The 18,841-nt window shown below is 39.3% G+C and overlaps 1 protein-coding gene across 1 annotated transcript in view; it reads right to left on the bottom strand.

The window, feature by feature from the left end:
- The window catches only part of itfg1 (integrin alpha FG-GAP repeat containing 1), a 171,127-nt gene that overhangs the window by 110,179 nt on the left and 42,107 nt on the right, over positions 1-18,841 (bottom strand). Inside the window, exons 8-9 of the mRNA XM_046032525.1 lie at positions 14,030-14,111; positions 434-528 (exon numbers count right to left, since the gene is read on the bottom strand). Of these exons, the coding sequence (XP_045888481.1) occupies positions 434-528; positions 14,030-14,111 (177 nt within the window). The remainder of the gene's footprint in view (positions 1-433; positions 529-14,029; positions 14,112-18,841) is intronic.

Consider the following 18,841-nt stretch of genomic DNA (forward strand, 5'->3'; position numbering starts at 1 on the left):
TCACATTAAAGTTAAATTATCCATTTTTGAAAGAAACAAAGAAAGTCTTTGAAGGTAAAAACACTCATTAGGTGAGAATGAGCACAGACAGTTCCACTGCATAACAATGGAGGTCCCCTCTTGGATAGGTAGCTATCGTTTAAGGATCTAAGTCCCCTCTTGGCAATTTCTTTAAAAAGCAAAAAAAAGCAAATTTGCAGTAATATTATGTTAAAAGACAGTAAAAGTAAATTTTGTATTATATTTATTTTACTTCAAAAGGACTGGAAACACAGGTCCACACTTGGCAGTTTACTCCGACGGTGCACTGTTGGATAGGTACGCGTGTGTGTGTGTGTGTGTGTGTGTGTGTGTGTGTGTGTGTGTGTGTGTGTGTGTGTGTGTGTGTGTGTGTGTGTGTGTGTGTGTGTGTGTGTGTGTGTGTATTATGTACCTCTTTTGAGCCTGACTTGGCCAGGTAGATGCCGCTGCGTCGACAGACTTCATCAAAACAAACTGGGAGGAGGTGGTCCTGGTATCCATCACCGTCTGCCAGACGCAGAAAGAGAGAATTATATAGAGAAGCAACAACCTTGGGATTGAACTACTGGGAAGCGTGATCCTTTGTTTTCTAAAACTGTGCTATTTTAATATTTTCACTCCATCAGAATGCCATGGATTTGCTCCGGAGTCAACTTTGAGCACAGCACAGTTTCTGGCAACAAAGAAAATTGTTGCTGTTTTGTTGTGTTTTTTCCGGGTGTGAGCCGGATCACAGGAACACCTGCTTGTTTCCTACGAGCAAACACACATCCAAGCAGCACTTGTCTCTTTGATGCCTTTTAATAATGTGAGTTGACTTGAAGTGTCATTTTCTCCACTGATTTTCAACACTATTAATTATTATCATAATGCCATGCAGACTTCATCTAATGTACAAACAGAGACAGAGCCTCCCAAATCAAAACAACAGCTCTTCAAAGCTGAAAAACACTTCAGTGCACCAGACACACACACACACACACACACACACACTTGAATGACAAAACCACCTCTCGTTTAAGTTGTTGACTGAATGATGAATTACTTTTCACCACATTTACATCTGCCAGAACAGACACCATTGTGATCTACTTGTTGGTTCTCTGTGTCTTCAGGTCTTCAGTTCTGTAAAGCCAGAAACACAGATTTGAGGTGCAGAGTAGTGCACATATCCACTACAGTATTAACATAAAGAAAATGAGGCCTCTGTGAAAGCCCATACTACACATAAATAAAATCCCTCTTCATGTGGCAGTGCGTTGCTAAACAGAGTGTGGTGCCTCCAATTGCAGCTTATTTCAAAATTCAATATGCAATTAAGGATTACCAATATGACCTAAAAACACAATAACTTCTTACATTTACTTTGATCATAATGATTGTTAAACGATCTGAAAAGATTATTTAATCAATGAATTGATTAATCATTTATTTAGCAAGAACTCACTGGTCTAGCTTTGCAGAAAATAATATTTTTTCTTGTGAAAGAGTAAGATTTTGACAACACAAAAACCATCTAAAGTGGGCGTAATTGTTTGGGGCAAAATTAAGTTGTTTTTTATTTTTTTATTTTGCCATTTCCGTCAACATTTTCTAATGCAATACTTCAAAATGCGCATAAAAAAACATTGATTGAAACACGGCTTTTGTGATATGTGTAAAATGACTTAATTTAGGTGTGTAACTGATAACATCATTAATTAGATGCATTTGGTTTACTGTCTAGTCGTTGCAAAGGTGTGGGGTCATTCTTTATCAACATAATGATTATGTTACAGACATTTTTTCACTGCAGATATTTAGACATGTCAAAGCAGGAAGATCACATGTGTATCTAGTAATCCTAGTAAGCACTGCATTAGAATTACAGTTCCAGCGTTTGGGTACAATGCATGCATGGCTCATTTGTCATGGCTTACTAGGCCACGTAAATTGAGTGAGACCATCATTAATGGTATTACTTTACTGAGCTTTTCCTGTAATGACAAGTCTGTGAGAAAGGTAGAGAAAAGTATCTGAACATGTCAAAAAAAAGAGTAAGGAACATACCAATATTGTAGTAAACACGTTTTCTGATCAATTCACTGCTGTTTAACAAAAAGACACATCTGATATTTGGTGTGCCGCACAGCTTTTGAGATTTGGCTGTTTCATAAAGACACAGCAGATGCTCCCTGGGTTCAGGGGTTGGCAGGTAAATTGACACCAGACATAAAAAGCGCTGAAACTGCTTCCAGGCTTCTCATAGCACAGTTTATCTGAATCCTTTTCAACAGGGCAAGTGCAACACTCCCAAACAGATGTTGTGCCATGTGGAACAGGAAAAGTGAATGACACTGATGATGAACGACAGTACAACACAGGGGAGGAGGAGAAACTGAACGTGGCTGTCAGAGACAACTGAGTGGGAGGCAGAAAGGGGGAGAAAAAGTAACAGAGATAAGGAGATACACTGCAAAAGATCCGATAAATCCTTTTATGTACTAGTAAATAGTTAAAATCATAAGACAAATGTTAAACTGTCTGTGTTTCACCTGAGGTTGTAATATTTGTTTCCAAAGTTAGATGAATGTATTATTTATTTTCTTTGTAAAGGGGGCATATGCATATTATAATCATGTATTGTATCAGAGTTAGCTTAAAGCTGCAGTCCCTTGTTTTATAATACTCTCAAGTCAATGGCTGACCAAAACGCACATTTAAAATGCTAAAAATCTTGAGAGAAATATTCAATAGTATGCTGACACGGACCATCACATCTCGATCAAACTGTCTTGTTAGTCATTCACACTGACAATGAAAAATGCTGGATTCAATAACATTTTTTTTTTTTAAATAATTAAAAACACAGGTCCCAACTATGGATGGGTACTGCTTAGTGTTTATGGCTGTATGAAGAAACATGAAAGCATACAAATTTTTTGTGCTATAAATCTCTATAAAGATAAAACATTTCTTTTACAGTGCGCAGAGAAAAAGAGAGAGAGAAATGGTAAAGGCTGATATAAAAAATGAGGAAATCTCTTTAGAAGTTACACTGCATTTCATAAATTTTTAATTATGTCCATTTTCAAGGTAATGTTTCGCATAATTTAAAGGTGGCACATACTGTAATAATGAAATGACATGTCAGGTTTACATCCAATTTCACACCTGGGCAAATTTTTTTGATTATTTGACTCATTACCATGAAGCGATGTATTAAAAAGGTACAATGTGTAAGATTTGAACAGAAAAAATCAACACTTCATAAAGCTCTTACAACTCCGTTTGAACACATTCATTCCATATCAAACCTGCGTGATGACAATAAGTCCGTTTCAGCAAGTCACTACCCATCGCTGCGTATAAGCCCCGCCCCCGTGAGCGTACCCTAAACTGTACTGTAGTTTATTCATTCTGAATGTGTCGCGTGTCTAAATTGCACCAAATGCGAGACTGCACTCCTTTGGGTCCGCAGCAACAGAACTGCCGTGTGACAAGTTGATTTGATGAACGGTTCTCAACATAACACACACACACACACACACACACACACACACAGATTCCTGCCTTTATTAGAGAGATATATGATATCAATGATCGGAGTCTCATAAATGATGAAATATGCGTCCCATGCATGCCAATCCTTTAGATTTCTCTGTCATTCTCAACACTGCTCTCCTGGAGTTTCAATTTCCCAGATATTTCCTCCATGAAATATCAAAATCTGCCCAGCCACTATAATTATTAGAAATAGTGTCACTGCTGTTTGTTGTTGTGTTTTTAAAATGACGTACCTATTCAACTTATTTGTCAGTTGTCTCTAAACAGAGTGACAGAGAGCAGCATACACACATGGGCAGGAGAGAAGCCCCTCCCAGCAGATCATCACACAAGGCGACTGTCCTTAACTTCTTTGTTGCAGAAGAAGCGACACCCGCTAATCCAGGAACACATGCAAAGCTTAATTCATGTGTTTTTTTATAAAGATAAGCTCTAATGTCACATGTGATGACAAAAGAGCAGAATCGCTAAGAGAGCAGCCCGGGTGAGGGGGGAGGAGGAGTAGGTAAATGCTGCCTCCTATTTGTCTTTATCACACATGTGAAATTTGGTACAGATATGAGTATGTACAGTGAAGTTACAACAACTTTTTGTTTCATGGCAAAGCATCGAACTTCGACGCCACGCCACAAACACGCCGTAATGCGAAAACTGACCAGCTTCACAGCATAGCATTCTCAATGTCTTAAGGAGACTGTTTTGAGGTGGGTGTGGCCAACCTGCTAGGAGTAGTACAACTTGACACTTCATGTCGCTAAGACTTTTAGTAAATGTTGACAAATGGATGTGTTCAGGGTGGGACTGTTATCGTACATGTAAATTTTGGTACAGATGTGAGCATGCAGAGTGTAGTTATAACAACTTTGTTTTTCATGACACCATGTCACGGACACGCCCATCGATCCAAAACTCACAGATGGCACAACTTTTCATCATCAGTGCCTTTAGTTTGCACAGCAAAAATTTGAAGTTGATTGGATTAATTCTCTTGGAGGAGTTCATTAAAGTATGTAACCTGTGAATCGGCAAAAATTACCATTGAATTCAAAATGGATGACTTCCTGTTGGGTTTAGGGCATCGCTCCTTGAGGCTTTCTTTGTAGGTTTGGACATGATACATCTGCCACAAAAACTTCATACAATTCGGTGAAACGTGGCCCTGAGGCTGCTCTGTAGGGGACGCTAGTGAGCCATTCTGCCATGCCCATGTGCAATCATCAAATTTTGAACACACTTTATCACACAGTTTTTGAGCATGTTTAGGCTGACAAAAATGGGATTCATTTTGGCGAAAGAAAGAAAGAATTCCCTCAATTCCAATATGGTCCTCGCATGTTTCATGCTCGAGCCCTAATAATGAATACAAGTGCATCAAGTGCAACATTTGAACATGTTTTGAAGTGCAGATAGAGACATGGCGTGTAGATGCTGAGCTACTGTAAGGAGAGAATCAAGTACAAAGAGACTGAATGAGTGCTAATTCAGTCCTACAGAGGTTGTCACTCGCCATTCTGTCGGTTCTGCCACACACAGTCACACACACACACTAATGTTAATTCCCTCTGCCCCACATGTCCTGTCCTCCATGAATACATTCTTTCATCCATCTATTCATCTGTCTCTCTTTTATTATCGTTATGCTCTCCTTCACCAGTCTTCTCCTGCCTTCCTCCACTCTCTTCTCTTCTCATTTCTGTCAGTCACTCTTTCCCCCTCCGTTTAGCACTCCCTTCTCAATCTTAATGCCGCTGTTTCTCTGTCCATCTCTCCTCCTCTTTATTCACCATCATTCTCTCCGTCCCTCCCTCCCTCCCTCCCTCCCGTTTTTTCATCTCTCCCTCCCGCTGACAATGCGTGGTGTGATGGAGATTGGCTGAGAGTCTCGCAGAGGGAGGAAACTGCAGGTGTGGGTTGAAACGGAGAGGGCGGTGAGGAGAGGAGAGGCCAGGGAAGGACAGGGCAGAGAAGCGGAGAGAAAACAGGAGAGAGAATGAGTAAAGACAACAGCATGAGAGAAAGACAGAGAGACTACGAGAGATTATACAGAGACTGTGCAGATATGCATTGTGTGACACATGGCCATTCATAGTAGAGTACAGCACAGCACAAATAACAATGCAAATCATAATATGCATAAACGAACTTGGTGGGATGCTGCCAGAAGCCTGTGTCTCATAACAATACCTGTAAATTTGTTACAAGCCTGAATGGAGGACATACTAGGTTTTTTATTTTTTTTATATTTCTCTATAACTAGGAACCCAGTTACACTAGTAGGAAGCCAAGGGAGAGCATCTTCATTAATTAATTACTTTAAAATCAGTCAGTTAGTTAGCTGTGGGCTACAACTTGAGCTTTTTTAAAATCTTTTCCATATTTCTGCATCTTTTGGTATAATTGTCAAAAGTATGCTGTTAACTGTTCCTGTTTGCAATGTACCCATGAACACATGTACAGACAACTATCACTGAATGACTTCAATACTGAATAAAACTGAAAAATGTGATGATTCTCAAGTCCGATTTAGGGGTGTTTATTCACAATAAAAAGATAGGATGAAGAATCGGAAAGATAATGATATTCTCAGTCACACTGAATCTAAAAAAATATACATCATGTTTGTGTTCAGATTTAACGGGAGTTATGACTTTAATTGTCTCCACGAGCTGCGTGCAGCCACAACTGCAGCTAAACTGCTGACAGTGTTGACAAGCGGGACAAATCAGTGAATCAAACTACAAAAAACTAACTTCTCGTTGTTTTTAGAACACCAGCATCTACCTGTCCCTTTCACCTCACACAGTAGCTTTGCCTCATGTCTCTTTCTCCGCGGCCCCTCCTTCAACTCTCCTGCACATCTCCTGGGGAGGCGTGCCTCACAGCCTGAAAACCTCTGGTATATTTTAATGGCGGGTGCAAACACAAAATGGAAGCTGTGGATTTCCCTTTCAATACACAACACGATAACATTTTAAAATTAATTCAAAAATAAAGTGATAATTAGTGTGTAGATCACGGTGGGTGGGGCCTCATAATTGAGAGTACTACTCATGCATAATTACTGCACAGCAGATATTGGAATAAGAAAGAGGGAAAAGCAGGTTTTCCTTCAATGAAGGACACTTTTGTGTCAGATGTACTTTGTAATTTGCATCAAATTGCATATTAAAATGTGCAAATTAATATCTGAACTTGGAAACTGTAAACCCGGGAGACTCAATCATTTGCATATGGATTGGAATATTTCTAAATGTGAGGGATATCACAAAATGATGCTTGATTAGAGGATTTTATTTTTCCCACTGCCACATTTTTACTTCATTAATATGGTCTGGAGGGATGGCTGTCACATAAACGCAGATGTATGCTGTTATGCGATACTGCTTACACGACTGGCTCTGATCCTAACCTGCCAAGCAGCACTCCAGTACCTCTGTTTTACAGGTACACCCATTTCTGAAGGAGCCCGAGACTGAGACGGAAAGCGATGGAGAATGTGAGACTTAAAAAGCAAAAGCGAGTGCGAGAGAGAGTAGACTGGTTGAAAACATGACAAGACAGCCAGTGAAAGAGAAAAAGACACAAAGGGAAATGACGGTAAGAAAAAACAGTGCGAAAGGTATGCAATGGTTGAGGCGAGAATGAGGCAGACAGAAAAGAGGGAGAGGAGGAGAGGTTGGATGTAACACAATATAATAAGATGAGTGGAGAAAGAACGCCTGAGGGAAGAGCAGAGAGAAATAGGCTGTCCTGTTAACATGCTGACTTACCTGCACACACACACACACACACACACACCTCTCCCTCTCTCTCTCTCTCTCCTTTCCGATTTTAAATATCACTTCCAAACGCGTTCCTGTTTAGCTGTCTGAAAAAATCTCCCTATCTCAGTTGAGCTGCTGGTCGCAAAGCAGCCTCCCTCCATCCTACCTGCAGTAAAGCTAGCTGACACACTTGGCTGTGGAACTTCGCTGTGCTTTACCTAATGATGAATTATGCATCGGCCGCTGTCACTTTGAAAAATGCAATTACCTCAGTGATAAGGCAGATGGGCCTGTTTTGTCTGGCATATGCTGTGCATCTATTAAGAGTCTAGAGCTGGAAAAAATAAAAAAAACTGCTAGCACACAAACACAGGAGTGTGGACAGATTCCTGCAGGCATCTGTGAATGTACCAGTACACATGCACGTCAACATGCAGACACACACACACACACACACACACACACACACACACATACACATCTCAAGCTTAGACAATGTGTGCAGCCTGTGGGCTCTACTCAGACAGCAAATCGGTAAAACAAACATAAAACATGGATCCAAATTAATTGTTCCTGTTTGGTGCTGTGGGAAGGTCAGTCATGTATCTGAGATGTTACTTTAATGGCAAAAAGAGTGGGAGGAAAAAAGAGAAATGTTTTTGAAAAAGGGTTCAATATACTGTACAAACATTTCCTATTAATTCGGCTGAAAGCGGTACTTGACATAAAATCTTAAAACCTCTATATGTTAAAATTGGTGCACATTAGAGGTGCTATGTGATCTAGTGCCACGGCATATGTAAGCAGCATTTCAAAATGTACCTCCATTGTTTTGCATTTTGTGACTTTCAGTCGAATAAAGGACTTTTTTTTCATGTCATATATTTCATCATTGAAGATTTCTTAAAAATAGTGTTAAAATATTGTCTCGTTCTCATGAACCCAATATTGTGTAACACCTCGTCTCGTGAGCTAAGTATATTGTCACACCTCTAGCACGCATACAGCCCTAAAGTGAGTTGTGGCCAGCCATAACACTAGATAAAGTAAAATACAAGATTAGTACATTTATATCATCAAAAAGGAATGACTTTCATTTAATGGACTGGTATCTTCAACGAATATTGTAAGACGACTCTTAGCCTTTTACTAAGGATCATTCAGAGACAAGAGCCAAAATATCATAACACTCTGAAAACACATTCAACAACATGAAATTAAATTACATGCAAAGAGATGTATGGTAAGTCATGTTCCGTTAAGTAGTCTGAACCTTCCCATTAATGAGTAGAGCAGTCACTGTCAAAAAGCCAATCCGTTTGAATTAATTATTAATTAATTAGGCACGCATGTAATGCACACACTGACAGCGTGTGTTGTGTAACGTGGGGGTTCGATGTGTGGTGGTTGGAACACTGTTTATAAGAAGAAACGACAGGATGGAGACTGATAACTTTCATACACAGCACTTTCTTATTCCGCCTCTCATGTGACTGAACTAACCAATCAGAAGCTAGCAGGAGTTAGACTGAAGTAAATGCAAGGAAAACACAGAGGTAGATTCTGCTTAATATTGTAGCTGATTTACAGATTCAAATGTAATGATTTAAACATGTAAACATGTAAATACCAACTGTGTAATACAAATAAAAATGTAGTGAACTGAGTAAACACTATAAATATATTTTTAGTAAATTCCCTCACAAATATGAATTGACTTAACTTCTCTTACATTAACTCTTGCCATAGTGTCACTTTTTTAAATCGTATGTATTATAATTATTAGGGCTGGGTGGTATATTGGTATAATAAGGTATACCGATATCATTTCAAAAGAGATATAAAATTAGACAAAACCGTTTATACAGATATAGTTTGATGCTGAGTTAATTAATATGTTTCTGTAAAGTCCTGCCAGCGTTTTCTCCTCTCTCTCTCCCTCACCACGCAGCCCCGCCCCGCCCCCTCCTGTGCGTCTGCACTCAGCCGTCTACTCACACACACTAACAACACGGAAGGAGAGACTGTGCTGGCTGATCAACATCCTCACCCCTACCCTTCCCGTTACCCATGGTCAGTCGCCGTTAATTAATTAATGCGTTAACGTGATAATAACGCGTTAACGTACCCAGCCCTAGTAAAAACATGCCCCTAATTTTCCCCCACCCCTACAAGACAGACAGTAGTGGGAGACATAAACGCACAGGTAGATATAGACAGATAGAGTGAAAACAGTGCGGTTCCCAGTTCAGATCACACAGGGATGCAACGCTGCTCTCTCTCTTCTTTCCTTTCATTCCTTCATTCACCGCCTCCCTCTCTAAATCACCCACATTGGCCTATCTTTATATTTTTTACCCTCTTTTCCATCTCACATCATGTCATCTTTGAAGTGCGCCATTACCCCTCACTCTTTCATTTGCCTCACTGTCTCCTCTTTCATTCAGCTTCCCTGTGGTCATTCAGGATGTGCTCTTTAATTAGCCTGGAGAGAAGCCGGTCAGATGGGCTCATAAGATGGCCACACACAGAGACAAACACCGAATGATAATACCAAAAAGTGAGAAAATGAAAGGCTGATGCAGTAGGAGTACAATTTAAGTAGGTAGGTAGATAAGAGAATAAATATAGTTAGTAAAGTAGGAAAACGGGAGATAGACACAAAAACTGCAACAACTGCAGAAACCCACTGAACAGTGATTCATATAACTGTCTATTTGTTATGACTGTGTCAGAGAGGGTTTCATTCATTATAACAAAATGTTTCAAAGCTGAGCTTTGTGACATTTTATTGGATTTGCATTCTATACTCTAACCGTAAGTATGCACTTGGATTGGTTAACTGGACTTGGGCCCGAATAATATAACACATTTATCAGCAGCTCAAGAGTTCACCTACTGAACCAAATTCCAAAGCCATCCATCCAGTAGTTGTCGAGATAATTCACTAAAAACCAGAAATGTCAACTTTATGCGGCGCCACAGGAAAGTCAGAGGATCACAAAAGTCAGAAGATTCATCCTCTGGGGACAATGAACGTGAATAAAAAAATTGACCTAACCTAGTAGTTATTTCACAACCGAAGTGGTGGAGCAACTGACTGACCAACACTGCCATCCCCAGAGCCTTGCTGTTTGGGTGGCTGAACATTTAGATTAAGTTTGACTTCTGCACATGACCATGGCAACTTGTACTGTATATATTAAACACTGAGAAGAAGGGACCATTATATTACTTTCAAGCTGCATGTGGGTCTTACAGCTACAGAAGAATATAAAAGAAAGGACAGGGCTTGCTTCAGGCTAAAATGCATCTATTTTGGACTTGTGGCATTAAAATATTTAAAGAGTTTTTGCCTAAGAGTGCAGGTTTTCGTTCAGTTTTGTGTGCATTTCTTGTCAGATCCAATCTCCTCTGACTCATACCCAGTCTCCCATTCAGCGCCATTGATTTAATAACAAACACTAACTCTACTCTCATTGGCACGGAGCATTTCTTTTTTTCCTCTCCGCCTAACAATATGAGAGTTTGAGATACAGAAAAACACTGAGATATAGTTAGAGGGAAGAATATGTTTCAAATTAAAGTCTAACATTATTTGATTCACTGTGTGTGATATAATCTGGCCTCAACTGTAATCCCTTATTCAACTATTGCTTATCACACCACAACATATTTTCTTTAAACAGTGTTGGGTATTCTTGCTCTACATATTGTAAAACATTGATCATGACAAATTTAGAATCTCTTAAGCAAAGTAAATAGTGAGCGGTGAAGCTTTTATGAATACTCAACATCCTAGAAAAAGAAAGGGACTAAGAAAGATAGAGAGGGTGATAGCGGATCACTACAGAGTCCTCCTCCACATACTTAATAACAATGACACCAAAAGCTGTTTAGATGAAGAATAAAAGGGAGAAGGAAAACGAGTCTGAAAAGCGAGTAAGCCACAGATAGCAGATATACAGTAGATCAAGAGAAATGAAGATAGACAGCGACAGCCGAGGAGGGGCTGAGTCAAGCAGACAAAACGAGAATACAAAAAAAAAAAAAAAAAAAAGAGATGTTATATTCTGCAAGGCATCTTTCTCCCAGAATTTGGCAGATTATTAGAAGCGTGACCCTCAAAGGCTTCAATCCCCAGCTAACGAGGGCAACGTCTTGAAGTGACATTTCCAAGCCGAAGGAGGAAGGGGATAAAAAAACAGAGAGAAAAAGATTAAAGAAATGAAAAAGTTTTTGTCGAGATTTGAACAAAAAAAATAAAAATAAAAAAAGGTTGCCGCCCCCAGAGAGGATGAATTAAACACGCACACACACACACTTGCAAGCAAATTACACAAACATGCTGTGAGACAGACTCCCTCGTGACATACAGACACACACATACTGTACACACACACACACACACACACACACACACACACACACACACACAGCATATAGGTCATTTACCCTCTGGCTCATACATTATTGCCAATTGGGGAAGGGCAAGTTTGTTCACTAAATATTTGATGGACACCCCTTGCTGCAATAAGATTAACAGATTAATCTTGCCACTAAGGAAGTGTTTATCTTTGTGCACACGTCCATGTCTGTGTGTGCTCATGTGCATGAGTGCCACACGAGCCCTAAAAGTTAATTAAAAATGCATCGAACATTACACAGCTAACGACAGCACATAGCTCAGACAGAGTGATAAGGTCACACAGGCAAAATGAGGCAAAATGGGGGGGGACAACAAAGCTATAAACCAAAAAATGCTGTAAGCTTGTTAGGATATTATATCTGATTCTTATCATACTTTTAAAGTCACAGTAAATGTAATACCATTTCAATACAATTAAATTCTGTACTGCCAATTGATTTAGTATTTATTGTCTGGTCTTCCCAGGGAAAAATCCACAGGTTATAAGGAAATGATGCATTTTCCACTTGGGTTTGATAGTCTGGAATCAATACACCAGAAGAAATGTGCAGGCACATAAGTGGGCACACTGCAGTGTTTCCCCCTCCAGACATTAAGAAGTCCCATGTTGCTTCTCCTGAATTACTGGGAACACTGTCTGTGCAGACTTTTTTGACAATCCTACTTCCCTCTCTCAAGGACTACTGCTGCAGGAAAGAATGTGATATGATGCTGAATGTATAAGTGATCTCTGAGAAGTGCAATGCAAAAACACCACAGAGATTACTGCTTTGCACAAAAAGCAAATCTGGTGACACTATGTAACTTTGGAAAGAAAAAGCAACACAATCTTCCTTTAACACATTAAAACCCTTGCTGAATCCAGTACACTCAGAAGCTTGGCTGCTGCGGCCTTATGGCCCAGTCTCATCAGTATTTAAAACAGAAATTCTGGGCCTAAATCAATTTCAAAAGAGTCCCCGCAATCAGTGAATACTCTCGCTGGGTTGAAATAAATCCTAAGGAATCTTTTGCGTTGAGTTCACCTTTGGTTAACTTTGACACACAAATTCTCGCCAGAAACCAATTGCAAATTGTCTCAACATTGTTGACCTTTGAGCCAATGTAGGGCCGGAATATGTCCAAAACATGGGAAGACTATAAAATGCTCCATACACAAGGTTTACAGACAGCTACGCTAGCAATTAGCTTGTCAGCGACAGTAATTCTACAGCTAACCTTGGGAGTTGCCCCTACATCACCAAGCTTCTAACAAGCACATATTTAGGGAAGTCTTGTACTTTGGCACCTGACCAGCTACATTATAGCAACTGAAGGTACAGTGCATTGTTCAGGGCCATCTCAACAGCAGTGGGTGAAAGCAGGAGGAATATTTTATTTTTATTATTATTTTTTTATTATTATTATTATTATTATTATCATTATTATCATCATCATCATCATCAGCTTTCCATTCAGATATTCCTCATGTTATTTGTCTGCTGTAAAACATTGGATTGGTATTTAACTGCAATAACAAGTATAAGAAGCCCCCACGACTCTCCCTCTTGCCTGGCTGAGGTGGTAGCTCTGACAAGAGCGACCAGGGGCCACTTTGTGGTGCACAGACTGCAGCCAGGAGATTAGAGAGCCAGCGCAGATTTGCTGCGGATAAATGTAAAGCTGAGCTGAACAATGAATACAACTGGCCAAGATTGTTTAAGGGGATAAGCTGTGCAGAAAAATCTGGCTCTGTGTTGGATTGAGTTTGTGTATCAGAGTGTGTTGTGTGGGAGTGTGTGTCTGCAGCTGTGTGTGCACGCACGAGATTAGCCTGGTAAGGGGAGACCATTTGTGGTGTGTCTGTATAGGGAAAGAAAGTTATGTGATTTGAGAGCTGTAGTGAAAATTCTAAAGCCAAAAAGATCAGACAGTCGTATTTGGAAGCCTTTGAAACTACACAGCTTCAAATGCAGAGGGAGCTTAAAGGACTTAGGAGAGGAATGGATCTGCGACACACACACATACAGATATAAGGGTCAAGACACTTTTGAGTATCCTCTGGCCCAGTTCAACTTGTACTACTTTCAGAGGTTTTCTAAGCATCTTGAATGCGTTTACACACCTCCTTCCTGGGTTTTTTATTTATTACATTTTGAGTCAAAACAAATTACAATCCAAATCCCCACAGTACATGCCAGAGCTAGATTTGTAAATGGATCTGCCCGTCACTCCGTCACAATCACACAAACAACAATGACAGCAAATGACAAATCTATAACATTCTCACCAAAGTCGACAAAGGAGGACTGTCCCACAGTCTTGAATGATGAATCTGCAGGCATGACTTCAACTCTGGTGAAGTTCCCATCCTGTGAGAACGACCATTAGGTAGACAGAGAAAGAAAATGGGGGAGAGAGGGATTATGCAGTTTCATAAATGCAACTACTCATGAATAAGTCAACCATTGCCTAAATGTAGAGTATAATGTCACAGATGCAGTAGATATGGTGTGAGAAACACAGAGAGAAAACAGTTAACTGGATATTTTCTATACAGGACCAAGGTCTCCATAGTGAACAACTGAAAATATATGCATACATTTTCTGTTTTTCACTATGGAGACCATTTTGCTCATGTAACTCACAGAAAACAAAAAGCACAATACATGTTCAAAACCTGTTTATTATTAGGTATTGTTTTACATGCAGTTGGCTCGCACCCTTAGACTAGTAGAGAGGTTATTAAAGTAACAGTATCATCAGTGTTGTTTATTTATGTTAGGGCTGCAGCTACTTTCATTATTTTTTCATTATGGATCATCAATTATACATTAATTGTTGTTTAATCAATAAAAAAGTAGTAAACAAAACATATCACATGTTCTCAGAGCCACAGTTATGGGACCAATCCACATATTTGTTTGATCAGCAGTCCACAACCCAAAGATGTTAAAATTACTATAATGTTAGATGAGGAAAAGCAGCAAATCCTCACATTTAAGAAGCTGGAAACATCTTTTGCTCAATAAATGACTTCCATGGCTAGGCCTAATCTTTGCAAAAAATGTTGCAGATTCATTTTCTGTCAACTGACCAACCAACTGATTAAATGACTCCTCCTTTTATAGCTGTAATTTACTGATTTAGCTGATTTACTTCAGATGTCTGGTGAACCCTTATTGGCAAGTATTGACAGAGAAAGTAGCATATCCTGGCATTACACGTCATTGCAGTTCTACATGTGTCTTGATGATGCAGATATATGGACTTATACGGAAAAAAGTGTGTTCTAACACACATCGAACGCCACTGGTGTGGGGTGCCCTTTACAGAGGGCAAGGGAGAAAAAAGAGGAGATAAGCACATAAGAACAAGAGGGTGTGGGCGTGTTTCATATGATTGTGTGTGGGAGCAGATGTGATTCTGTGCAGAGGGAAACTGCTGCCTGCTGATACCAACATTAGTGATTTATGAGATAGAGATAGAGTGAGAAGAGAGGGGGTAAGAGAGATACAATAATTGAGTCAGAGAGATCAACATATACATTATGTATGTGTGTTTGGGGGCTGTACATGTTCTTAAATACTGCAGTTACTATGGTGTGCAAGCCAATTACTCTTTACATGTAGAAATTGTTCAACATTTACGTGGTGATTTTATTGTACTGTATATATTGTTTGGTTAATATGTTCTAGTAAGAGTCCCATTTGCATCCCATCTGCTGCTACTACACATACTCAAGTTAATGAAAATTAATTTGGAGGCAAATTTTTTATAGTCATTTTCACTTAGGGGTGTCCTCACTTTTGTTGCCAGCGGTTTAGACATTAATGGCTGTGTGATGTGTTATTTTGAGGGGACAGAAAAATTAAGCTTGTAATACAAGCTTTATCCTCACTGCTTTAGATTGTAGTAAAGTGTCATTCTTCAGTGTTGTCAGATGAAAAGATATAATCAAATATTGTGAGGTTTACTCACTTTTGTGAGACACTGTAGGTGGTCAATAACTTGTTTCCGGACTATCCTTGTAGGTCATCATGAGTGAGACAAGACGATCATCTCCTAAAGTGTCTCAATTCTAGAAAGAACACTATGCATTTGGAACTCAATGTTCCACCTTTTTGACAGCAGACATTTTGTCTGGTCATAGTAGGAAAAGCACGGGTGTTACTAATAACAACACTGCCACAAAAATGTGATAGTTTAATAATAAGCTAGCATGCACAATAGCAGGACCAAAACCAAAGCATCTTAATGGAATTTTATTAATTTTATTATTCACACCTGCGCAGTGGTGGAATGTAACTACTAAGTACATTTACTCTAGTCCTGAACTACGAATTCGAGGAGCTTGTACTTTACTTAATTTTTTCCATTTTATGCTACTTTATACTTCTGCTCCACTACATGTCACAGGCAAATAATGTTCTTTTTACTGCACTACATTTGTCTGACAACTTTAATTACTAGTTACCTTTTTTGGGACAACAAAGTATCTTTGGACAGGGACTCCTTCAGCTCCGCAATAATATGGACAGCTACAGAAAGTTATTCCTCTAAACCTCCCTCAGGTTTGTGTAACTTGTGTATGTTTCGTAACTGTAATTGTGCATGTAGTTTAGTTACGTAAAACGATGCAAAAAGTGACTGCAATTTCCCATCGGGGATGAATTATGATCCAATATTTATCCAAAAACATCAATAGTAAAACACTCACAGGGAACATTTACCGCACTATGAGTACTTTTACTTTTGGTACTTTTAAGTGTATTTTTCCCTAAGCATAGGTAGAGTACGCAGTTAGATGACTGTGATTTTCAAGAGGGGAGTTCTGGAATGCAAGAAAATGTTATTTGGGTTGAATTCTTCCAGACAACTGTCATAGAAAGTGCCTACTTGATCATCCTAATGGCAGCCTCATCCACCCAGTCTCCTACTCCACCCTGAGACATTTAGATTAGGAGAATAATGAATAGCGCTGCCAGTGTGATGGTCCAGTAGATTTATGACGGTGTCGTCTGAAATTCGCTTTAGGGTCAGTTAGTACATCACTGTTTTGACATCTGAATGGGGCTTCTGCATTACTGCCAATCCTTGATTGTGGCATAAAGGACTGGAACATCACATCCTGAACATTGGTAAATGTTCTTATAATCTGGAGCCACGCAGGTTTTCCTTGGGGAAAGACTTTTTTTGCAAAAAAGAAAAGTGTTTTATGTTTCTGGGCAAAGAAAAGCACTTTGATTAAAATAAATATGAGCTGGGTAGTTAGCATAAGAAAATATGAGCATACACTCACTATCTAATATGTGGTTTGGTGGTTGATGTGAAAGTGAGAGGGAGAGAAAGACACCCAGAAAACAAAAAGAATAAGAAAATAAACTTGAATGAAAATGAACTGCAATGAAATTACTTCAAGTTCAACTGTCAATAGTTATCTAGATTTTTTCTTATACATTTTTGCACATTTAAAGTAAAGCCACCTCAAGAGTTGCTTTTAAACTGATACTAGATAGTAAATGGACTCATCATTTCTAAAATGTCATATAGATTAGTTTGTGTTACAATGTTACATTTTATTCCAGTTATTCACAACACACAAATTGTGCTTTTAGAGGTTAAATATTTGTGTCACGTTTGACGCTTTGAAAGCTGATGAGGCTGAAATTTAGAGGCACTTATTCTGATGATTGAAATCGGCCAAGAAGTCCGTCAGCCAGAGATTCGGGCTATCACTGGCAGGGGATCAATGTGTTTGTTTGTTGCTCAACCCAATTTGTTTCAATTTGTAAAGAATTATTGGTTCTGTAACCATAGTTTATTGAATGTACAAACAAATCTTACAGGAAGCAGTGCAACACACACACACACACACACACACACACACACACACACACACACACACACACACACACACACGCACACCAGAGACACACACATATGTATGTGGTAGTATGGAGAGAACTAATGTTTTGACTTAAATGCTATGATTATTTCACCAGTTACATGCTTTGAAATTACTTCTCATATAATTTATGTATAATGTTCAAGGGAAAAAACTGAATTAAATAGTGATAATATATGTATTTACACTCACTGGCCACTTTATTAGGTACACCTGTTCAACTGCTATGCAGCCAATCACCTGGCAGCACCTCAATGCATTTAGACACGTAGACGTGGTCAAGACAACTTGCTGAAGTTCAAACCGAGCATCAGACTGGGGAAGAAAGGGGATTTAAGTGACTTTGAACGTGGCATGGTGGTTGGTGCCAGACAGGCTGGTCTGAGTATTTCAGACACTGCTGATCTACAGGGATTTTCACACAACCATCTCTGGGCTTTACAGAGAATGGTCCAAAAAAGAGAAAATATCCAGTGAGCGGCAGTTGTGTGGACGAAAATGCCTTGTTGATGTCCGAGGTCAGAGGAGAATGGGCCGACTGGTTTGAGATGACAGAAACAGTAACTCGCAGCAACCATGTGATGCTATTATGTCTATATGGACCAAAGTTTCTGAGGAATGTTTCCAGCAACTTGTTGAAAGTATGCCCCGAAGGATTAAGGCAGGTGTGAATTCAAAAGGAAGGTCCAACCTGGTACTAGCAAGGTGTATCTAATAAAGTGGACGGTGCATGTGTATTTCCTTTCTGCTTTCTTAGATGCGTGTATGTTAAACTGACCCATGCAAAAGAATGACACTTAGAAGTTGATCTCTTCATAAGCTGGGACAGTCGACTCATGTCAATTACATCAAAAGTTTCTAATCTAATGTGCACACGCACACACAGATGTGGCAACAGGGTGTTAACTCTCTATGCATTGAAAATTAGATCTTAGCCAGTGTGATTGACTGGTGCTGGTTACTTGATAGCAAGATGTCATGATTAAAAATGCGTGTGTGTGTTTGTGACAGTTTTAGAACAGTTGATTGATGTGTGAAGATGAAAGGATTACAGGTTTTGTTATTTATTATTCTTCCTCCCTTCAGTTCAAATCACACACACAAAACACCAAAAGTGCAATGAAATGACATATGCACAGTTGTAGCAGTATAAGACTGCACAAGTACATCCTAAAACAATTGGGGTTTTCTTAA

The sequence above is a fragment of the Micropterus dolomieu genome, linkage group LG20 (assembly GCF_021292245.1).
Source record: "Micropterus dolomieu isolate WLL.071019.BEF.003 ecotype Adirondacks linkage group LG20, ASM2129224v1, whole genome shotgun sequence".
NCBI classification, from domain to species: domain Eukaryota; kingdom Metazoa; phylum Chordata; class Actinopteri; order Centrarchiformes; family Centrarchidae; genus Micropterus; species Micropterus dolomieu.